A 23,528-nucleotide genomic window follows, 5' to 3' on the forward strand; every position below is an offset into this window, starting at 1 on the left:
GCTGCAGCAACTCAAACACAAGCTCGATGAAAGTCAGAAAAAGCAGGTATTGTTGTTTGCCAATTTTGGGATTTTAAAATGATGATAAGCAAGCTACAGTGGGCTGAAAATCTTATGACCAATTCAGTGCTATGTGGGAAAATCTCAGACCAGTGGTTAGTCATTAACTTACTTTTAAAATGCCTGTCACGGTCTTGCTTTGCAATTTTTTAACTTTTTTTTCCCAGCACATTAATGCAAAATATGCTTTGATGCCGGAGGAAAGCATAAACTAGTCCTAACAGTCTATTAATCAAAAATATTTTAAGTTTTAGGATCAAGCAGCTTTTTAACAATGCATGAATTGATGTGTCTTTGGCAGAGTGAACTGCAAAGAGAGTTGGAGCATAAAAACAGCATGCAGGTATTACTCTTTGTTTACTGACTCTTTCTGCACTAACATCTCTACAAACAGTTGGTTTCAGGGTTCATATTCAGTCTGCACCAGTCAGTCATGAATTCAGATATACATTACACAGCTGACGTTTTTTTTTTTTCTTTTCTTTTCTTTTCTTTTCTTTTCTCAGATTCCCCCCGGCACAGAAAACAATGGATATTCTTACTCTGGAAATCCAGCCCCCTCTTTGTCAGATGTGAGTATTGTTTCTATTGATGAGGCTCCTCAGTCAGTGGGCATATTTACAGTATATCTTGCTAACAAAGCATCACTATACGCTTACATTCTCTTAAAGTAATTACGTTACACACTATAATATGGCCACATGAAACACCAGAACCTCCACTCTAGCTATCATATATAGTAAGTCAAAGCAGTGCGTATGAGCTATGAATTACATTATAAAAAATGGACGTAGCTACTGTGACGTCACCCATTTGTTTGTGGACTCCTGTTCTGAAGCCTTAGTTTGATGTTTCGGCTGTTGCCATCTTGGTTTCTTTGGAGCCAGAAGTGACTGTATTTGAAGAAGAGGGTGGAGCTGTGGAGGAGTGAGGGGTGGATCTGACTGTAGCGACGCCTCATAGACAGCCTGTCACTCAAGCAGCCCTGCCCTTAAATATGTGTAACTTTAAGCCTCAATAAAATGTAAATGGGTAAGGTATATAAAAATTCACCGCCTGTACAGTTGTCATAAATGTTGAAATTAGCTAAAGAGACCAAAACAGTTTTTTGTACCAGGCTGTAAACATGTTTATTTCTGCTGTAAAGTGGGCATTTTAACACGTAAGTCTATGGGGATTGACTCTGTTTTGGAGCCAGCCTCAAGTGGCCATTCAGTGAACTGCAGTTGTGGACACTAAACCAAACGGATGGCAACCTCTGAGGCTGAAAAATGAAGCCAGTGCAGAAGTGACAAAACAACTTGCAGATGGAGCCAGAGAGAGAAACACTAACATATTCAGTGGGCTGCTTACTCACAGAATTATACCAGGAAGCTAGAAAACTCTTTTGGCTTATGCGCCTATTCATTGGAATGAGTAGGTGCCATCTTTGGGTCCGGTATCTAGTATTAGTAAAATCCATGTGCCAAACTTGAAGCTTCAAAATGGCAGTCCACAAACCAAGTGATATTACTGAAGCTACATCCATTATTTATACAGTCTGTGTTTTAAACATACAGCTGTTTGTGTTTTTGTGTTTGTGCTCTGTTAGCAGGCAGAGGAGGTTCAGCTACTCAGAGATTCACTTCGGAGTTTGAGGAACAACTTCAGAGACCACGACCCGCAGCACCATACACTGGACACCCTGGAGCAGGGCATAGTATCACTCATCGACAGACTGCACGTTCTGCACACACACAGGGTACGAACAGAAACACAAACCACTGACTTGTTAAATGATCAGCAGATAGCCACTTCAGAATCGGATTTGACTGTGGAATTAATTGATGAGGACGCAGCAATGAAAGAGTGTGCTATAATGTTCATTTATAATCTAAAATCTTATTAGCTAGGGTTACTTCGGGCAAAATGTAGAGCTTTTAAATCACAAAGGACTGTTTATCCACACACTGCAGGGAAGAGGGAAATCTCCAAGACGCAAAGGCCAACACACAGACTCCGACACCTGGCCCTGCACAAGTAAGCTGTTCCAAAGTACATGTGCATTCATACACAGAATATTTATGCTTTTACTTACTGTGTTTATGTTGTCCATTACAGAGGTGTCTCAGTCCCACAGTGGCTCCTCATCTGCCTCAACTAAAATCCTTTATTTTACTGGAAAATCCCCAACACCTTCCATGATCAATATACCGAAAAGGTCAGTGTGTGTTTTCTGTCTGAAACATTTATGTCGCCGTTTTTTTTGCATTCTTCACTTAGAAAAGTACATTTGGTAACAGACACATCCCAACACATACATTTAGGCTTGTAGATAGAAAATTAAATGAACAAATATATGATGTCACAAGTACTATCAGTTCGAGTGAGTCTCCTTATACACATCATACAGGCTCGGTGAGGTGACTCTTAAGGACGTTAAGGCAGCTGTGGATCGAGAGGGAAACTACAGGTACCACTTCAAGGCCCTGGACCCTGAGTTTGGCACTGTGAAAGAGGAGGTAAGAGAAAACTTGGAATATATAGATAATAGGACACTAATAATAAACTTGTTGCACACAAGCAGGCCGGCCGTTCCAAAGTGGGAAATTTGGAAAATCTTTCTTTTTCCCTTGCCAAAATTTTGCTTAAACTTGGAGCATTATTTGGCCCCCTTTCTTACAAGATAGCATAACATGGTTGAGACCAGTGGATGCCTTAGGTCCTGTAATTTAATATGACACCCACATTGGGCACCTGACCCATGTTAGATGGACCGCACCATTTCACAATACGTGCGGGGAGGATCAGATGGATCGTTGAAATGTGTTTTAATGATAAAAATACATGTGTTTATCATGTAAATACATATAAATTGTATTGTCAGTTTTATAAGTCAGTAAGTAAATTGTTGTACTTTAATTAAAAGGTCAACCATAGACCTTTTCATGGTCCCCCCTTGGCCTTGGGCCAGGGTCATCTGCACCTTTGACCCCCATGACGGCAGGCCTGCACACTAGTCAGAATGAAGAACTGTTTACTTATAACACTGAGTACTCCCAACTTTTGTGCTACCTGCTTTGTGCCACACTCTAAAAGATGGAGGTTGTAATTTGTCTGTACAAAAGTACATTCTAACATTTGTATGACATGTAAATATAGTTATAAGATAAGAGCAGCAGATGACATGTCTTTGCAGGTATTTCTGGATGGAGCAATTATTCCAGGCTGGGAAGGAAAAATAGTAGCATGGGTAGAAGAGGACCGTGGTGAAGAAAGGTAACATACTCATTCTGTGTCTCCTTTTTTATTCTCCTGACTCTCAGTGGTAAACAGCATCTTATCCTTTGTGTCTTAGGCCGTTGTAGGTTCAAGCTGTGGGGCCATGACTTTCTGTTTTCTGCACGTGGTCACTCTGATCCCAGAGGCACATCGAGACAGCTGTTCAACAGAGGCACATTTGGACACTTTTTGAGATTCGACTTATTAGCAAAATACTGTATGACCTGTCAGCAAGAGATTTGTGTTGATCAGCTGGTACTAAACAGCCCTGATAGCCCTTAGTCACTCTGGAAACAGCGTAGATCTGTAGCTGATGTCTAGGATGTCGTAAAGCTCAGTGCCTTACAAAGGAAAGCTCTTTCCATCATGTGCTTATTATCGCCAGGCTGTAACTGTATTATCACAACTGGACTCACAAGTAGACAAATATTATTTTGTTTTTAACTGTTTCTAAAACTGCAGTTGTGTTGTTGTTTCTCCTCTGGTTGAATGCAGAGGTTTGTACTGTATTTGAAAAAATTTACAAAGTCATTTTAGCCCCGTTTCCACCAAACACTTTTGGTATGGTACCTTTGGAACTGAAAGTAACCCTTCAGACATGGTACCTAGACCCTAGCGTTTCCACCACAAACAATACTTCTAAATGTGGGCGGGGTTGTTGTCACTCACTGCTCTATCCAGCACTCTCTGTATTTCCTCATCACTGGTGACACAGATGGAAGTCTGCACCTCATTTATCGTCCACAGAACGAGGCTGCATGAGTCTCTCTCCATGGGATATTTAGAAATAGTGAGTTTGTGCATTTAGTCTAAGGCAAGCACAGGGGTTCAAAATTAATTTATATCAACACTTGAAGATCCACTCATCTCTAAAAGTGTATGTCATATAAAAACTAAAGTAATGGTCAAAGTTGTCACAGTGAAATTTAAGGTGTGCTAATGGATTCATGTCGTCAAGTCATACATTGAGTAACATAACAAGTTAACGTTCCACCTTAAAAGTTGCCGGCAGTCGGCCCAGTGAATTAAGTTTTTTTTTTTTTTTTCCAGACTCCACCTGCTGCTAGAGGCAGCAAAACATCCTTTAATTTTATAGTTACAGTAATAAAACTCCACGGTATGAACAGTGGTTACATGAGCCTCAAANTTGCCGGCAGTCGGCCCAGTGAATTAAGTTTTTTTTTTTTTTTCCAGACTCCAGCTGCTGCTAGAGGCAGGAAAACATCCTTTAATTTTATAGTTACAGTAATAAAACTCCACGGTATGAACAGTGGTTACATGAGCAATAAAACTCCACGGTATGAACAGTGGTTACATGAGCCTCAAAACCAGCCACAACTCAGAGTGACCAACTGCTATCGACCAATCAACAGACTGTAGTGTTCACAGCTCCACCTTTTGGTACCAGATCTGTGTGCTAGGTACCCCAACAGAGAGGGGGGGCAAAAATGGGGATGTTAAAGAACGGTTCCATTGGTACCATCCACAACTTTTCACAGTGGAAACAGGAAAAAAAGTGTACCAAACTGAACTGTACTGTATCATACTATTCGATGGAAACGGGGCTTTTGAGGTGTTCAGTATTTCAATACTTGTGCAGCAATGAAATCTTTGAAAGATCTGATAGATTACATGTTAGAAATACAGTATATATTGTCCATTTCTCTCTAGCCCAGGCACATTTCAGTCTCATTAGTGAATTTAAAGTGAATATACAGTATTATCTACAATAGCAAGTAATAAGAAATGAAATAGAAATGAAAAAAGTCACACAAGTTCATTTTGTTTTAGTGCAGCAAAAGGTTTGTTGGCATTCTGACCTACTTCTGACAAATACACTGCCCAGATACCAGCCTCTATTGGTATTAATATGTTTTGTATTAATACAACTAACAGATAACACAAAACGATGAAAGGTGACAAAAAAATCTATTACATAAAAACAAACAAACAAAAAAAACAAACACCTGAATGTGTGAATGTGTTTCAGACTGATTACATTCTAAATGGACCCAAATCCAGATGTCGGTTTAAATGTCAGTCTGTGGTCACCAGCATGCATTTAAACACAACATGCTCAGACTGATCTGCCGTCAGATAATAGACATGATACTGGAAGTTTGATGTTTGTGTAAAAATGCAGATGAACAGCACTGTTGTTTTGTTTACTTTATGAAATTGTTTTGTACATTTGTGTAAAAATATTTTCACCATATCCTGAACTTTTTTGAAGTTTATGACTCTTATTTGTTTGAAGAGAGATTTATGTGAGATGGGAATGCTTCTGGAGATGAGATTTAAAGGAGACTTTTGTCCTGGAACAATGGACCATCCCACTATTTATGGTTTGTGTGAATGTGCGTGTGCGGGAGTGTGTCTGTGTGTGTGTGAGATCAGGATGGACCTTTGACGCGGTTTCTTTCACTCTGTTTCTATCTTCCCATTTGGGATCAATGTGTTTGCCTTCACTAACATGCCAACTGAAATATGCATCAGCCTACTTTTGATGAGACCTGTTTGAATGCCATAACTGCCTGTACGGTAAAATGTACAATCTGCTGGTGAGATGGTTATATAGCATTTCTTTTGTTTACTGAAATGTTTTACAAAAGATAGATACTGTCTGTTTAAAATAAAAAATGGCCCTTGTTATGTTGAATGTTAGAAAGACGGATATTTTGAAATAAAACACGAGTCTTGTTTTTAAAAAGATACAGTTGTTTATGATGTTTTTACTCATGTCTTTAACAAATCGCATGCATCTATTTGCAGCTACACTTTGGGATATTTCACCATGGATGGGAGCTCCCAACCCTCTGCTGCTTTTTATGAATGTTTTTTTTATATTTCTTGTCACTTCCCATGGATAGCTTGGTCCCCAAAGTTTACAAAGATGCCACATGTCAGGCAACCAACAGTCCGATGATTCTGGTATGTATGTCTTAAATTAATGTTCCCAAAGTCAGAACTGAACTGGGAAAAAAATCTTTTAGGTACTCTGCACCTACAACATGAAATGATGTGCGGAATGATGGTGAGCTTCAAAACATGGTGACCTTGAATGACTTTATAGCCATGATGAAATCTGTTGAGTCCAGGCTGTTTGTGTGGGAACAGTTTAATCATTTAATGTTACTTTAGTCAATGTGCTTTTATGTAAATTTTATTTGTTGTTGATGAAACTGTGTTCCTGCTATTCTTTGCTAGGTTGCCCTTGCAAAAGAGATCTCTGATCTGAATGGGACATATCTAGTTTAAAAAAGGCTAAGGGTCTGTTCGTTACTCATGACAGGGAGGGGATGGTGTAAAAAGGGGGAGGGGCATAGAAACGTAAATGGCTGTATTGTGTGTTTATCTTACCACAGATTTTTTTTTTTTTTTTTTTAAAAAAGCTTGGAAGGTTTGTTTTCTCTAAAAATCACCAAAAGTACACCATTTAACAAAGCCAGAAGCTGTGAAAAGAGAAATTATGGATAAAAAACTAGACAGTGTGGAGGATTTTTCCAACCTTAAAGTTACTTGAGCTGAAATTAAAGGGTGAAACTGGGTATTAAATGTTTAGTGACAATGCAGCACAGACTATATTTAATGACATACAGCTGCATCCACTGTACAATGTGCACAGTCACTGTTCATGTGTTTTTAAGGAGGTAGCCTATGTCACTGCCACTGTGTGGTGGCTGATATAATTGCAGTTAAGTATTACTTTTTTTAAGGAAGTATTAAAAATAGTTTTGAATGGAAATGTAATATTAAACAACAAAGGGGGGGAAGTAATAAAAAAAGGCAGCTATTGACCAATCATCATAAAATAAATATTTATTCTTGTAATCATAGTTATCATTTGGTTATCATAGCATGAAACTGTAAAAACAGAAATTATCGTTGGATTTTCACATTTCTGATGGTCATTAAACAAATTGTGTGGGAAACAATAAAAAATCCGGAGCTTAAATTAGTGACATTTCATCAAAATCACTTTTTTCTACATATCTCATTTAATTTTTTGCCAAAGATTTAACAGTTTTTTTCAACTCTAGGATTTCATCTTTAACTTTAAACATCAAAGGGTAAGTTTTAAAAATGTTATAACTAATTTATTGTGGAGGGAGGGTCATGCTTTTCCCCAAGTCACGTAGGAATGCTCAAGGAAAAATATTTGTAGGTTTGGTGAGGGTAAAAAAAAAGTCACATCCCAGCCCCCTCCTCTGACAAGTAAAGAACAGTCCCTTAAATTAGTGAAGTCTAACCTTAGAGCTCTGTAAGTGTGTCAGAGTGTCGAGTTTGAACCGCCAGGCTTTGAATAAACGTCTTCTTTTTTAAATTATACTGTATTTTCATTAAGGTTTTGCCTTAACTCAGCCTGGTTGTGTTCATTTGGAGTGATTGCAATTTGAATGGACACTGTTTACGACACCTCTGTCGCAGTTACGGCAGGACAGGGAGGGGAGCCGTAAAGCGTTGTGTTTTGGACTGGAGGAGGTCATTAGAAAGTGAGGAGTAAGTACGGGCCGGTTCTCGAGGCACAGAGACACCCGGTACCAGCATATATCTGATGCTGGTGTAAGACAAATACATTATTCAACATCTCTGTGTAGTATTTCAACCGCTGCGACATGCTTCGTCTGATCCTGCGGCTCAGGCCGTCCTCCGGGCTCCGCTGTCCCCGTGCCCTCCCGACGGGGCCTGCTAAGCTCAGTTCCCGCTCCGTGCCCGGAACCGGTTCTCTGAGGCGGCTTCACAGCGTAGCAGGGTCCCGGGTTGTGTGTGTGGGGTCCGGCTTCAGCCACAGGGGAAGTCTGCTGCGGTGTCCCCAGCTGACAGGCAGCTGTCAGAGCACACGGTACTACAGTCTGCCGCCTCACCAGAAGGTAACGTTACCTGACCGGGTGTCGGGTTGCTATAGCACCAACGTTCACGGTTACAGCTAGCATGACCTCCCTGTTAGCATCAGGTAGCTCTGTGATGTCCAGGCTGTCACTACGTAAAGGTTAAATACAGGTTTACACTCTGAAGTCAATACTGTAAACCAGACTCATTAATACTGTATTAATACTGTGATTCATTACAGTCACTGTGATGTAAAGCACAGAGAATTATTGAAATATATAAGAAGTGTGTAAAATATTAAAAAATATAAAATCTGGATGACGTGCTGAGTTATTAAAGTGTGTAAAAATATAAAAATACGCGCCTAATGTTACATTAAAATGCATAAATCTAGTGTGTAAAGTTTAGAAATATAACAAATATTTGAATAATGTAGGGTTGCAGTGATATACCCATTTTAAGGTACACTGTGATATAAAATGGGAGGCCTTTTACACATACTTCCATTAACAAAACGTAAACGTAAATCTATAAACTCTGTAATACCATGATACTATGAAATCACAATATTTTCTGAGGTGGTTATTGGACTGTGAAAATCTCATATCCTTGCAACCCTAGTGTAATGCTATGATGTACAGCACAATATATGCATTAGTAGAAATAAGATGAAGAAATAATGATATGTGCAACATATGTTAATATACATCCAGGAGCAGCGTTAGTAAGGATACACAAGGATACTGTAGAATATTGAGTATTGCTGCAGTTAATTATCGCACCAATTATTGTACATTTAATCACAGTGTTATCTTAGCTACATCAAATGTGAATTTATGTCATTAGGTGACACCGTTGAAAGTAAGTACATTGGGACTTTGTCATAACATCTGGCCTTAAATCAATTTTATATAAATTAAACAAGGGCTGGGCAACGTATTGTACTGATATCATGATATGGTGTATGATATTGTAAGTGTTGTCTTTTCTTATTTTTTAAAGGCTGCATTCTAGTAATCAATGCATTTTTCTTAACTTACCAGACTGTTGTAGCTCGTCTGTTATTTCCCTTTGCTCATTTCTCATTATATCCACATTACTCATAATGAACAAGATCAACTCCTGGTCTCTGCATGGAGATCCCTGCTCTGTTGGGAGAGTACTGATCTGTCATCAAAAGGATTTACTTGGATAAATTTGTTCAGTTGAACCATAATGAAACACTACTTACACCCAGATCAGTGACAAACATTGTCTCTTTATTTCTCTTTATAAAATCCCATTGTGTAAATATTTTGTGAACTCACCAATAGTTAACCTAACAATATCATTTCAATACTGATATTGAGGTATTTGGTCAAAAATAATGTGATATTTGATTTTCTCCATATCGCCCAGCCCTACATTAAACCCATTCTGTTATGAGTTACCTCATATCCCAGTAAAATCCCCAAGGGTGCTGCCATATTTAATACATTATTATACATCAGTATTATTCAATGTCTGTGTTGCAGCATTGTGGAGTCCCACCGGGGGTCACAGTCCAAATAGAAAGGTCTATTTCAAAAAGAAAACAAAATTTGAATTTCAGCCTCTACCAGCAACATCAAAACATGCTCAAACTAAACTGTGAAATGATGCTGTAACTCTGATGTTCATGATGTAGAAATTTTAGGACTCTACATGGTTAAAAACTCGCTGATTTTTAACCCCATACTTCATATGTAGATCATGCTGCAGATGTTATTTCCACGAGAGACTTGTGGAGTTCTGTGGGTCATTTTCGCACTGCATATGAATTTCAAACAGGTTTTTTGAGTCTTTAGTGTGGTCATTTGGAGAAAGCGACAAATTTAAGTATTCCTAAAAAGTGGTTACTGTGTTGATGTACCCTATTGTCCTATTATGCAATGCACAAATTAATTGGACAGATGAAACAAGCCCGTGTTTGTCTCTTTACTGGTGGCACTTGTGTTTATCTAATATGAGATGTCGCTGGACCTTGGAAGCTACTAAAAAACCTCACAGATGTGGTGAAATGCAGCTGTATGTGGGTCATTTATTGAGCAAGATGATGATGTAGCAACCTCAGTTACAACACTTGACAGTCGCCAGTATTTGCAGTGCCCAATCACAAAGCCCCAGCGTAGAGTAAAATGAAAATTGTCATTCTTGATTAATATTTCTTTGATATTTGGCTAGCCACCAGGTTGAATATAACACTTTCTAATGACTCCTTAATTCTTAAAATTCCAGGATTTTGTTTTGTCTTCATCAGGTGGAGCTTCCTGCGCTGTCACCCACCATGCAGACTGGAACGATCGCTCGCTGGGAGAAGAAGGAGGGAGACAAAATCAGCGAGGGTGATCTTATAGCCGAGGTAAGAAGCCATGTGTCTGTTCCCGATATTATTGCAGGAAATCATCGCTATCCACTTTCTTTAAAAGCTTTTTCTGTCTTAAAAGGTGGAGACTGACAAGGCCACTGTAGGGTTTGAGATGCTGGAGGAGTGCTATCTGGCAAAGATCCTGGTTCCTGAAGGCACCAAAGATGTCACCGTCGGAGCAGTAATCTGCATCACAGTGGACAAGTAAGGTTTTGTTCTTTGACATTGTGAAACACAGGCTGAAAAAAGTAAATATTAAAAGACTAAAATAGGCGTCTGATTCAAATCGGTCTGCAATGGTGCGCTCCTAAATTTGAAGGCATGGATTGCAACTGCCACTTCATTAATCCTCAGGTGCTGGAAACCTGTTTCTACACTTTGTTGCTTTCACAGCGATGATACAAGTTGGATAGAAAATCACACACTCAAATTATTTTGATTACGTTAGCTTAAACATAACAGTTAAGAGAGCTGTAGTTTGGAGAGTTGGCAGCTGGTAACTGAATTTTTAACACCTTTTTTCCTCACTTTTTCAGCGTTTGTTTTAGTTGTCACACAATTTCTGGTCCTTTAGTCTAAATGTGTTCATGCTTTGTGTAATTATATGTCTAATATGTACGTTTATATTTTCCCTTATCAGCCCTGACCTCATCTCAGCTTTTAAGGACGTCACACTGGACTCAATTCAAGCAGCCGGTCCTTCACCAGGTGCCTCCGCTCCTCCTCCTCCTCCTGCCGCTGCTGCTCCTCCTCCTCCTCCTGCAGCCCCGGGCAGCTCATACCCCACACACATGAAGGTAGGCATGTTCTTGCATAAACAAAGCACAGTCAGATTTTGAGTAGTGTAGAGGATGTTTACAGTCACAGTGTCCTGTAGCTACAGATGTAGTTTTATCAGGGTTGTTTAGTCTGACGGTCTGGTTTCTCAGTGGTTAATCTTAAAATGTAAAACCACTGTGTAGAGCAGTGAGGTGAACAGGCTGAAAGCAACACAGGGATGACATGATTTATGCTATCAGAATGAAAGATGTAACAGTCACATAAAAATTCAGCACAGAGTGGCTTTACATTTAATGAGTGAAACCAAAATGTTTGAACATAATTCATGATTTGAAAGTGATTTGTGTGTCGTCCAGTCTTTGAAGCTAACATTAGATGCTGGTATCAAGCTGTTAGCTGTGTGGAATAGTTCAGAAAGCAGGTTGGACCATCATGCGTGTAGATATTGTAAGTTTTAAGGAGGCAATCAAATAAAACTGCTGCTCCATACTTTTTCTCACTGAGATTATGCTGTCAGGGTTTTTAATATTGATACATGTAGCACCCAGTAATGTAATAAAATTTGCAATTAACTTGATTTAAAATGCAATAAAACCCCATACTGTAATAACCTGATCAATAATGTTATAAAATGTACTGACTGATGTTGTCAAGACGTTGCAAAAGAGCTGTACTGTTAACTTAAGCCAAATCACATATCTTACCCAACCCAAAACACATATTAAAGCCATATTGATGTAACGACAGGTCGCCGGTACTAGATGTCCAGTTAAAAAGAAAACATTTGTGGAAGCTGCTTTACAGTCTGTGATTGATTACAGTGGCATATTGTATATGCATGCAACCTCCATCATTTTACATAGCCTTGATTCAGTATACCATGCATCTCTATGTTTTGATGCTTTGGTGGGTTGGACATCACTGACCACTCGCAGACAACAGCACTGGTATATTTTTATCTATAAAGCAATTTTGGGCAAACTTCCAGCCTACCTCTGCGCCCTTGTGTGTGTCAGCTGTGGTAGTTGCCAGCTCCTCTCCTCCAAGTGATTGCTTTTGAATGAGCACCGGGTTTTAACAGATGTGGGGAAAAGTGCGTTCTCCTACTCTGCACCTTGGACGTGAAACAGTCTTCTAAAAGATCTGAAATTAGAAACACAGATGAATTTAAGTGGAACATAAAGAAAGTGGTGATAGAGACATGTGTTTGTTTTTATGTTTGAATAGTTGTTGTTTTATTGTGGATTTTTGTATTATATGTTGTATTTGATGCATTTTAAATGTGTTTTGATTGGCTGCTACTTCGGCTAGGTCTCTCTTGTAAGAGATTTTTAATCTCAGTGGGACTTCCTAGTTAAATAAAGGTTAATTATAATATAATAAAATAACTAGGTAATAAATCGCAAATGAATACATTTCAACAGTACAACTGAACTCCCCTCTGCCCACTTCCTGCTTGTTGTAACACTCCCAGAACTATTGAGGAGGACTGTTTGAATGTGTTTATTTATGTAAGATATTTATTAGTTTTTATTAGGTTTATATTTGGATGTGTGAATTCCCCTCTACCCGTGAAGAAATTTTATAGAATCAGGCGAGGCAGATGAGACACTTTATTCAATAAGAATCGCTGTTGACTCAGATGAGAAGAATGAGAAGAACATTTTATGAAGACTGAATGAACTGTTTGTCTTCATGGCTCATCAAAGATTTTGTATACTTGCACACTGTACATTTCAGAGGAAAAAAAGCATACTTTTTAAACTTATTACATTACCTGTCAAAATTATATTATCCTCACTTTAACGGAAAGCTCTGGAAGTGTTTCAGAAAGGGGCCCCACACTTTTTGGAATTTTTTATCTGAGTTATAAATGGAGTAGCTAATCTTTTCAAGATTAAGGCAGGATGTAATGTCCTTCAGCCACTGGGCAGGAGTGGGCATGGCAACATCCCTCCATCTGATTGGAACTGCCTGTCTGGCCAGCAGAGAGGCCAGACGGGCACGGGTACATCATCCTCTGTGGTGGTGCCAAAGAGGGCGACCAGAGGGATGGGTCGCAGGTCAAAGTTGAGGATTGAGGATAAGGTTTGGAAAACATCCTTTCGGTATTTTTCAAGGCTCAGACACGTCCAGTGCACGTGAAGAACAGAAGCCTCACGACTGGGGTTCACATCTGGGTAAATATGTGAAAGTCACATTAGTGGGGTTTGTTACATTTTTGATCAGGTTTAGTGGAAATTTAATTACATTTCATGTGACCATTACATTTTCAGGAAATCATCACATTACTGCTAGGTACAACGTAAACATGAGCTTCATCCTGAAATTGCAATTATTAAAAATGCTGTCACGACAAAACCCTGTTTGTAGTTGTGCATCAGTGATCTAAACAGCAAAAAAGACCATTTGTGGCTGCTTGCTTGCAAACGTGGAAATATTTGCTATTGTTTTGTGGTTGCTTCTTTCGGGAAGTCTCTTTTTTTCTGCATTTGACCTGTATACCCGAGGGCTTCCCATGTCATGTCACCTCAAGTCCAGCTGTCCAGGCGTTGCTGAGAATAAAAACATACGTTATCAGTTGAAGTCAGTATTATATTTGGCTTGAAAAGATGATCTTATCATTTAATCAGAGAGACTGATTATTATCAGAAGCTGGGGAGAGGCTTCAGTTTGTTAGAGGCTGCTCTAACAAATGTCTCCTCGAATCAGTGATGTCACAGTTATGTCATTTCTTCTCTTCTGTTATATTACAGATCACACTTCCTGCCCTGTCTCCCACCATGACAATGGGAACAGTGCAGCGCTGGGAGAAGAAGGTTGGAGAGAAGCTGAGTGAAGGAGATCTGCTGGCTGAGATTGAGACTGACAAGGCGACCATTGGTAAACCCAAACTGGCTCCAACACCTCAGTCCTGACATATATGCACCGTGCACTACTGAGTATTACAGTGTTATTTAACATGTCATGCCATATATGAAGTGGGAGTCCCATATCGTAAACTATCACAGTTACAACCGTCTTGTATCCTAAATCACAGGCGACAGGAAAAGCTGACCTCACCTCACATGTCCCTCTGATGTGTTTTAGGCTTTGAGGTGCAGGAGGAGGGCTATTTGGCCAAAATCATGGTGCCAGAGGGAACTCGGGACGTTCCCCTGGGAACCCCGCTCTGCATCATCGTAGAGAAAGAAAGTGACATTGCTGCCTTTAAGGATTATGTAGAGACAGGAGTGGCAGAAGTTTCCACTCCACCTCCAGCTCCAACACCAGCAACAGCACCTGTAAGACACATGTGCAACTTTTGCTTTCAGATATGAGTGAACATTGTTCCCAAATACTCACAGAAACATCCTGACTTTGGCCTTAATTCAGATTAGGATCACTTGTACAGGTATGACTGTGATTTGTGACTGATTGTGTTTATGTTCCAGGCTGTAGCTCCAGCTGCTGCTGCACCCAGTCCTGCTCCCACAGCCGCTGCCCCAGCAGCTCCCAGGAAGGGTCGTGTGTTTGCCAGCCCACTCGCCAAGAAACTTGCTGCAGATAAAGGAATTGACCTGGCACAGGTCAGCGGTAAGTAACTAAAACACAGGTAGTCGTTACAGTCTGTTTTGGTAGAACATCATTTATTTCTAGTGAAATACTAAATACAGTGCCACACAGAGCAACTGTAAAATATAGCCGCAAATGTTTCTGGGATTCAGGCCAGTATGGACCGTTAGGATTTAAATGCTGTGAAAGATAAAGACCTTTGATCATTTATAACACCTGTATTAAAGATAACTAACAGGTTTTATGGCAATTGGACAGACGCTCATTGATTTACTTCCAAACCTCTGCTGGGCCACGCTCCTCATTGGCAACACCGTCTCCCTGCAGTGGTCATTTACAGAAACATTTTGGGCACATGCTTCAACAGCTTAATTAAAAATAGCCACTGAGTTTGGTGATTTTTGGGACAAACTGTTGATTGATTTATGACCAGGGCAGTGAAAGTGTTTGAAACTGTTTGAGCCCTGATTGAGTGATTTCAAAATAATTTTACACACATGGTTCAACATTGTTATGAAACATATCCTTTCAGAAAATGTTTTAGATATTTATGTGTAGGGCTGGGCGATATAACGACTATGTACGATTATCAATATATTTTCAAGCAAGATAGAAATTTAGACAACATTGTTTATATCGATATAGGCTTGAGCTGTGTTACATAATGCATACCAGTGTTCATCTCTCCTCTCTCACACTCTCCCCACAGCTCCGCCCCACTCACTCACTCAAGTTCTCCAGCAACACTCAGAGAGACACAGAGCTGCTGCTCTGTTTAATCTGTCTGTTAATTAGTCTACAGTGCGATATCGGTCTCCCTCCGTCTCTCTGTTGATTCTCTGTGTAAAAATAAGATTAATAGCCTAATAAATAAAAAGATTAAAATAATTTTCCAGCTCTAGATTCATCTGAAAGGGCATGGAGAACAAAGATGCACAAAGATATTTAATTGTTCCAAACTACAATGGATTTAGGCATACTTCATACTTTTACAATCATGTTATAGTTTTGTGTCCTGTGCTGCAAACCTTTAAACCTCTGTAGCTCCAGTGCTACGTGCAAAAATGTTAATGTACAGCCCTGCTATTTATTTTATATCATTTTTCATTTATATGTTGTGCAGCTGTATATTTTCAAACAAGGAAAAAAAATCCCTGTCTTTGCATTTTATTTTGATCACAGCCTTTTTTTTTTTTATAAAAGTGCTTGTGACGTCTCAAATATGAGATATGAATTTTTGTCCATATTGCCCAGCCCTACTTATGTGTACATAGTTCTCCAAGTCTCACGATGCTTGGCCCAACAGTTGTGGAATTAGGTCTACTGTTTGTTGAGCCACAGCCCTTTTGAAGTTAATTTGTCAATATTTTCAAAAAGTTTGATAAGGTTGGTCCAATAATGATCCACAGAAAATTTGAAAACGGTTTAGGAGGAGATGTCAGAAATGTGTTTTCAAAAAATTCAAACTGGCACAAAATCTAGTCAGACGGACCTTAATGATTCTTGACGGTCGTTGTAGATCACATTCAGCTAGATGTGTGTGTCCAATTTCAGTCAATCCAACTTACAGAGTAGGAGTTGACCCTTAATTATAGGGCCCCCCATCAGGATGACAGGTGTCGTACTTCTTGGGCAGCATTAACACACAACTTCTAATCATTGGTGAAAATTTTATGCGTCTATGATTCACCATCTCACAGGAATTTACATTACTGAAGAAGAAAAAAATTGCCACAGAAACAAAAGGGTAATATTTTAATACACACTGAAAATTGTGCTGTTTTTTGTTCAGGCTCTGGTCCTGATGGACGCATCACCAGGAAAGATATCGACAGCTTTGTTCCACCAAAGGCTGCACCTGTAAGTGAAGCTCAGTCTCTTTGGTGTTTAATTGATTAATCATGATGTTATGAAGCAAAAATGCCAAACGTTCTGTGTTTGTAGCTTCTAAAATGCAAAAATTTGATGCTTTTTTCATTTTTTTCTTGTTCTATATTATTGAATTTCTTTTGGTTTTGGACTGCTGCTTTTAGGTGTGTGAAATCATAAAAAAAACACTTTCAAATACATCTCAGAAAGGGTTTTTTGTGCCCATATGTCATTAACGTGTTACAGTAAGCTAAAAGGTTTTGGTCCTTGAGTCATTCACACTGGCTCAATAATCACAATTAAAAATTTTTACTGTAGTTTTGAACACTCAGATATTTTCATGTCACACTGTGTGGGCCTTAAGATTTTGTCGTAATTTGTTTTAAATGCAAATTGAATCATTTCCGTTGGCAGGCTGTAGCTGCTGCTCCCACCCCAGCTGCAGCTCCAGCTGCTCCTGCACCTGCCGCAGCTCCTGCTGCTCCAGCCGGGACCTTCACAGACATCCCTATCAGCAACATCCGCAAGGTGAGGGCAAACACACACCGGACTTTTGGTGGTCCATTGTGTCCGAGGAGGGCTTCCTCTCCAGCTCCAAACTCCTCTGATAGCAGTTTGGTGTAATTCATGACACGCTCCCTCTATGCAGCGTTTGGTGCTGGTGTATTGAATGCTGAAGATGTCCCGAGGGGCTTTCACAGTGTAGCTCTGTTATCTCTGACCTGTGCTTCCACATTTCGCCCCGAAGACAGGCGCTCGCACATTTATCAACACAGACTCCACTAACACACCTTCATTCCTGTCCATGATGAATTATGGATCAAAGCTAAAGTGCAGATATTCGTCTCTCCTGCAGGTCATCGCTCAGCGGTTGATGCAGTCCAAGCAAACCATCCCCCACTATTATCTGTCTGTAGACGTCAACATGGACCAAGTGCTCGAGCTTCGGAAAGAACTCAATGAAGTGAGTTTGTGCTCGTAAATAGACGTGTGACAGATTGAAAGATTGGAAATTTTATTCTTCATAAACTTCGATTAATATTTCTTCTGCTTCTTTAACAACCTCACCTTCACTCTGCAGGAGGTGAAAGCCCAGAATATCAAGCTTAGTGTGAATGACTTCATCATCAAAGCCAGCGCTCTCGCCTGCCTCAAGGTTCCTGAGTGCAACTCCTCCTGGTTGGACACGGTCATTCGCCAGTGAGTAAACACATAAACATGCGTATCAAACACATGTATGATATACAGGAAACAGGGAATATGTTCTCTTGGTTTGTTGATCTGAGAGTCTTTCGCTACACAAAGTTATCAACCATCTATCTTCATCTACCAATGGCTTCTAATCTAGTCAACCTGTCCTGGCTGTTAACTTCTTTACATGTTGTCTGACATCAAAACTCTAAATTTACCATCATATCCATGGTGACATGTAGATGAATGGATGCATTGGTGTACGTGACTTCAGTGTACAAGCATGTTTGAATTGTTCCACACTTCACTTAGTCATTTAAAGACAGAAAAGACCTACAAAGGAGGGGTACAACAGAAAAACAATTCTCTGACCTCTTGTGTTGGATACTCGTCTATGAAACTGTAGCTGCCATATTGTGCCAATAGGGGGCACTCAAAGCACAGCCATTTTTCCAGCTCCTCTCAGTTGAGACACAAAGTCACGTTGGCACTTCTTCTCTCTTTTTTTTTTTTTCTTCTTTTTTTTTCTGTCATCAGTATTGACTTATTTAAATGTTTTCAGGAATCATGTGGTGGACCTGAGTGTAGCAGTGAGCACAGCCAGCGGTCTCATCACGCCCATAGTGTTTAACGCCCACACCAAAGGACTGGCTGCCATCAGCTCCGATGTGTCGGCTCTCGCTGCCAAAGCGAGAGAAGGCAAACTGCAGCCACACGAGTTCCAGGTACAAACACGTAATCCGATTCTGTGGGTGCATGCAGTTTTTCAATTTCAGGAGTTTGGGGTGTGGGATGATTAGTTTTATGCAGATTTCATCTATCTAGTCAACCAGCAAATTGAAACGGTCCTCTTCAATGTGTGTTTTTCTTCCACCAGGGAGGTACATTCACAATCTCTAATTTGGGGATGTTTGGCATCAAGAACTTCTCGGCGATAATCAACCCCCCTCAGGCCTGTATCCTCGCCGTCGGCGGCTCAGAGAAACGGCTGATGCCTGCTGATAATGAGAAAGGGTCAGTGTCGTGACTACAATGCTACAACAAGGCAGACACGTTTCCTTTGTTGACTCTAATGCATTGTGCGTTTGGGTTTTACAGGTTCGACGTAGCCAGCATGATGTCGGTTACGCTGAGCTGCGACCACAGGGTGGTGGACGGGGCGGTCGGCGCGCAGTGGCTCGCAGAGTTCCGCAAGTTCCTGGAGAAACCTGTCACCATGCTGTTGTGATCGGACTTTACTGCCATAAAACTGCAACAACAGGCAGAGGTCTCTCCCTGAAGTGATCTGATTGGTCTAAACCAATCTGGATCCTCCTGTGATTGGCCAGCCTGCCACCAGGTCACTCCCAGTTACCCTGAAGGGGAAGAGGCAGAACTCACTCCGCTTACCTGTTTGTCTCGCTGCCTCTCCCGTCTGTCTTTCTCTCCTCTCGCTCTGTCTCACTCATGCTCTATTTATTGAGGCCCCGTCTCACGAGAGACCAGAATTAGGTATAATTTATCCTAGAGTAGACATCGGTCATTTGTCACTAAAACATTAATAATGTTTTACAAAGGGAAGTGTTACAAGTCCAACCAGCGAGCGTATTTATCCCGAAACCTTTGTGTGTGTGTGTGTGTGTGTGTGTGTGTCTGTGTGTGTGTTTCTACACACTCTAATCTGTGATTTTGTGTGAATAAGATAAAGAGAACAGGACGTGCAGCTATCTCTGGGTTCCAGTCTTTTAAATAACGGGTTAATAGGTAGATGTAAGTCAACTTTGAAACACTGAGATCTACACACACAAACCTGTCCCTGTTTTGTCGCCACACACACACGCACAAAATTGAAATATTCAGTGTGTTTCCTCTGGGTTGATGCTCCAGTGTGTACATCCTCCACTGTGGGATGAACACAGTGCTGTATATACTGTATATGGTGGTGAGCTGTTTGGTTTGAAATAACCGAGCTGTGATGATGCCTCACCGTATAGTTTAATATCTGTACAGTCCTGAATGATGATACACACTCTCAAAGCAAGTACTCAACGGGTTTGCCAATCCTCTCTCTTCGGCAAGGATGTTTTATTTCTTAGTCTGAGTAAAACACTTACCTTTGGAATTTTCTGTATTTCACTGCTGAAACGCACAAAGCTGGTGCCGGATGTTATTTGTTATCTGAATAAATTGGGAGAAGTCAGTCTTGTGCCGTATGTATTTTGGTCTGGGTTTTTATAATCTGGCTCATTGTAAGAGCCCAAATTGAAGCAGTTAGGAGCAGAAACTACAGAACATACCTTTTGAAAATTTGTAAAAACAAATATTTAAAAAGGAGTCAAATAAACCACTGACCTGTTCCAGACGTTTTGATTCGTGCTGCGTACCAAATGGATTAAGTGAAGCTCTGAGCCTGCAGTCAACCTCCCTGTCCTTGTATTTTCCCAATAACTTGGAGAGCTGTCACCGCTGATTCATGCAGTCCCACACACACAATAACAAATCCACAGCACCTGAAAATAGGCTCAGACTGCCTCCAGATTCATTAACATTTCCGTGTTTGAGAATTGTCACATGGAAGCACTGTCTTAATCTTTTTCATATCGGCAGCATGTAAAATCACCATAGTAACGTGTGCTTACAATTAAAGACGGAAAAGATAAAGATGACAGGAGTCAAAACAACGAGCCTCATTGAGGTGTCATAATTAAAGGTCAGAATTGAAAAGGTCACATGTTGCTGTGCGGCTCTCACCTCACCCTTTTTTCTTGTCTATTTTTCATCCTAAGCTGTGTAATTTTTTTCCATTTTTATCTGTCAAAAATATTTCATTTCCTGGCCTTTCTGCTCTGGCACTCATCTAATTAGGAACTAATTTGGTTGGGTAAATAGTATTAGTGGACCACAGTTGCCAGTAAGCCATGTATAACTCTACGACTGTTCAGTCATTAAGAAACTCCCCAAATCATCAGGATGCTCATTTGTGTAAAACGATTTCCTTGTGTCCCCGTATGAAGCTCATTAAATCTGCTTTATAGGTTCACTGGCTGAAATTTCAGCATGTGCCATTTGGTTGAGACTGGTGGGAGAGCACTAAACTGGAACATATTTGGGCGATCACTGGAGGACTTGGCAGACAGATCGACTTATGTGGGTCATGAATAACTAACACATTTTATGCAAATCCATCAAAAAGAAGCCATGACGGCATTTTGTTTAGCCCATAGGTCATAACTTAGATGATGGCCTTATCACCGGATGACTTGCTGCAAGTGTCAGAAACTAATCTTTGAACATTTCCTCACACCAGTGACAACCTCAAATCTCTAACTGCCTTGAATCCATGAATCACTTCGCAGAAGATAAGTGCAAACGACCTTTTTTTTTCCCCAAGAACGAAAGAGCTGATCTGGGACTCTACAGGGTTCGGTGACACAGGCTACAAATTTTAGGAAAAAAAATTAGAAGTGATAGATGAAGGCTTGAAGGGTTAGTTTGGGGTCATATGAGGTACTTGTATTAAGTCAGTGTATTACCTTCAGAAGATGACGTCTGCGTGCCCCAAGTTTGGAATAGCAGGCAGGAGCCCCACCAGGGAAGCACAGCATTGCATTGCCATTGATGGGGGTTGATATCAAAATGTTTTTTAGCCACTTTGAAAGAGGCACACCTAAACATCATTAGAAAAAAATCATCAGTCTAAGTGGACGCTCCATTGAGGATTTTCTCACCACTTCACCTCGCCGTCAGACAGCCCTTTTCTTTGGCACTTCATTTTCTACCCTCAGAGGCAGGGTAGAATGGAGCGTGAGATGGATCGGCGGTTTGGTGTGGCTTCTGCAGTGATGCAGGCGCTCTGCCCATCCATGGTGGTGAAGAGGGAGCTGAGCTGGAAGGCAAAGCTTTCGATTTACTGGTCCATCTACGTCCCAACCCTCAACTATGGTCATGAGCTCTGGGTAGTGACTGAAAGAATGAGATGGCGGATACAAGCGGCCGAAATCAGTTTCCTCTGTGGCGTGGCTGGGCTCAGCCTTAGAGGTAGGGTAAGGAGCTTGGACATCTGGAGGAAGCTCGGAGTAGAGCTGCTGCTCCTTCGCTTCGAAAGGGGGCAGTTGAGGTGGTTCGGGCTTCTGATCAGGATGCGTCCTGGGCGCCTCCTGCTGGAGGTGTTTCGGGCACGTCCAACTGGTAGGAGGCCCCGGGGCAGACCCAGAACACACTGGAGGGATTACATATTTCATCTGGCCTGGGAACACCTTGGGGTCCCTCAGGAGAAGCTGGAAAGCGTTGCTGGGGAGAGGGACGTTTCGGGGTGCTTTGCTCGCCCTGCTGCCCCTGGGACCTGGCCTCGGATAAGAGCATGAAAACGGATGGATGGATGGATGGATGGATGGATGGACTACATTTTCTCATTAGAAACTTCCATATTACTGTGCCGCCGCTACCACGCACTGTATCACAGCTATAGTTAAGCTGTTTGGGTCAGAAAGTGCTGTTGCAACATCAGATGTAAAAGAACCTTTACTTAATGCCAGTATTTCAAACATGGGTCGTGCTTGTGTTTTTACAGGCTGTTTAAACAAAGAAAGTCCCCACTCACCACGAACATTTCACCGCATTCTGTTGACAGTTGACATTGATCTTCACAGCTATGGCTAGTTGCACTCAATTTGGACATCAATTCTCCTCTCGCTGTTATTCCAGTTTAGTTTTGCCTCTTCACACAGCTAACAGTAATATGTTGATATGCCTGTGAAACACAGATTGTCTAACAAACAGTTATTATACAATAACATGTACTGACATACAAAAAACATACTGTGAAGACAACCTGTCCTCAGGTACTTATGGTCTTTGGAAATTGTCTTTGGAAAATTAAGAAAGGTAAAAAAGACAAAGGCATTCAGTGAGGCAGGGGACTCAGGATGGTTGGTGATGCAGACTGGCATCCTCTGATTCAGAAGGATCCGAAAGTTGTGTTGCAAGCAAGTCCCACTAATGGCAGCAGCGGCTCTCTGGGTCCATCAGCATCATTTACAGTTCACACATCTGCACCATCAGGTAACTTGTGCTCTTATTGGCCTCCAGCTTCCACAGAAGTTGCTCCTCTCTCTGTCTTTGACTGTTCAATCCCCCTCTGCAAAAGTTTTTCCTCCATATACTGTGGTTCATAAAGGTATCCTCTTGTGCCCACAGTGAACGGCATTTTGTTGCTGCTGTCATAATCACTCATTTTCTTCCATAAACCGCTGACAGCTTGACCCAAACAGCTGAGCTGCAGAGCAATACAGTGCGTGGCAGCGGCGGCACAGTAATACAGAAGTGTTACAGTTGAGAAAGTGTCGTGCCAAAGAAAAGGGCTGTGTGACAATGAGGTAAAGCCGTGAAGAACACCCACAATATAGTGTCCCCTTAGACTGATGTTATTGTTTTTTTTGGTGAGCCTCTTTTAAGGTGGCTAAAAAACATTTTCAACCCCCATCAACAGCAATATAATACTGTTGTTCCCTGGTGGGACTCCTGCTATTCCAAACTGGGGGCGTGCTGACTATCATGTGCTGAAGGTAATACACTGACTACAAATAAGTACATTCATCATATTCCTCATTGGCTAATC

At 40.8% G+C, this 23,528-nt stretch overlaps 2 protein-coding genes and 1 long non-coding RNA gene across 3 annotated transcripts; 2 read left to right on the forward strand and 1 right to left on the reverse strand.

The window, feature by feature from the left end:
• The first annotated feature begins 6 nt into the window (after nt 1-6).
• Nucleotides 7-4,461, forward strand: LOC126388270 (dixin-A-like). The gene is made up of 9 exons (XM_050041288.1): nt 7-46; nt 362-403; nt 567-632; nt 1,652-1,801; nt 2,016-2,079; nt 2,161-2,260; nt 2,453-2,561; nt 3,239-3,318; nt 3,398-4,461. The coding sequence occupies exons 2-9, from the start codon at nt 398-400 to the stop codon at nt 3,405-3,407; spliced, it is 585 nt and encodes a 194-aa protein (XP_049897245.1). The 5' UTR covers nt 7-46; nt 362-397; the 3' UTR covers nt 3,408-4,461.
• Nucleotides 4,462-7,768: 3,307 nt separating this feature from the next.
• Nucleotides 7,769-20,112, forward strand: dlat (dihydrolipoamide S-acetyltransferase (E2 component of pyruvate dehydrogenase complex)). The gene is made up of 14 exons (XM_050040320.1): nt 7,769-8,192; nt 10,430-10,531; nt 10,617-10,741; nt 11,178-11,334; nt 14,074-14,200; nt 14,408-14,601; nt 14,752-14,893; nt 16,665-16,732; nt 17,156-17,269; nt 17,598-17,705; nt 17,823-17,941; nt 18,495-18,657; nt 18,810-18,946; nt 19,031-20,112. Exons 1-14 carry the CDS (start codon nt 7,938-7,940, stop codon nt 19,158-19,160), a joined length of 1,941 nt encoding a protein of 646 aa, XP_049896277.1. The 5' UTR covers nt 7,769-7,937; the 3' UTR covers nt 19,161-20,112.
• LOC126387704 (uncharacterized) lies at nt 11,346-20,914 on the reverse strand. Its single transcript, XR_007569704.1, has 3 exons — nt 20,264-20,914; nt 14,381-14,599; nt 11,346-13,872 (listed from the first exon to the last, which is right to left on the reverse strand). It is a non-coding gene; the product is annotated as an uncharacterized LOC126387704 (long non-coding RNA).
• Nucleotides 20,915-23,528: the final 2,614 nt, after the last annotated feature.

Source organism: Epinephelus moara, chromosome 3, assembly GCF_006386435.1.
Source record: "Epinephelus moara isolate mb chromosome 3, YSFRI_EMoa_1.0, whole genome shotgun sequence".
Lineage (NCBI taxonomy): Eukaryota > Metazoa > Chordata > Actinopteri > Perciformes > Serranidae > Epinephelus > Epinephelus moara.

What these genes read in the sequence shown, in the direction of transcription:
- LOC126388270 (XM_050041288.1), top strand. An exon ending in CAGCCCCCTCTTTGTCAGAT is followed by an intron (nt 633 to 1,651) that starts GTGAGTATTGTT and finishes GTGCTCTGTTAG; the next exon opens with CAGGCAGAGGAGGTTCAGCT. An exon ending in ATGATCAATATACCGAAAAG is followed by an intron (nt 2,261 to 2,452) that starts GTCAGTGTGTGT and finishes CACATCATACAG; the next exon opens with GCTCGGTGAGGTGACTCTTA.
- dlat (XM_050040320.1), top strand. Translation starts at nt 7,938, where the DNA reads ATGCTTCGTCTGATCCTGCGGCTCAGGCCGTCCTCCGGGCTCCGCTGT. An exon ending in CATACCCCACACACATGAAG is followed by an intron (nt 11,335 to 14,073) that starts GTAGGCATGTTC and finishes GTTATATTACAG; the next exon opens with ATCACACTTCCTGCCCTGTC. An exon ending in TTCCACCAAAGGCTGCACCT is followed by an intron (nt 16,733 to 17,155) that starts GTAAGTGAAGCT and finishes TTCCGTTGGCAG; the next exon opens with GCTGTAGCTGCTGCTCCCAC.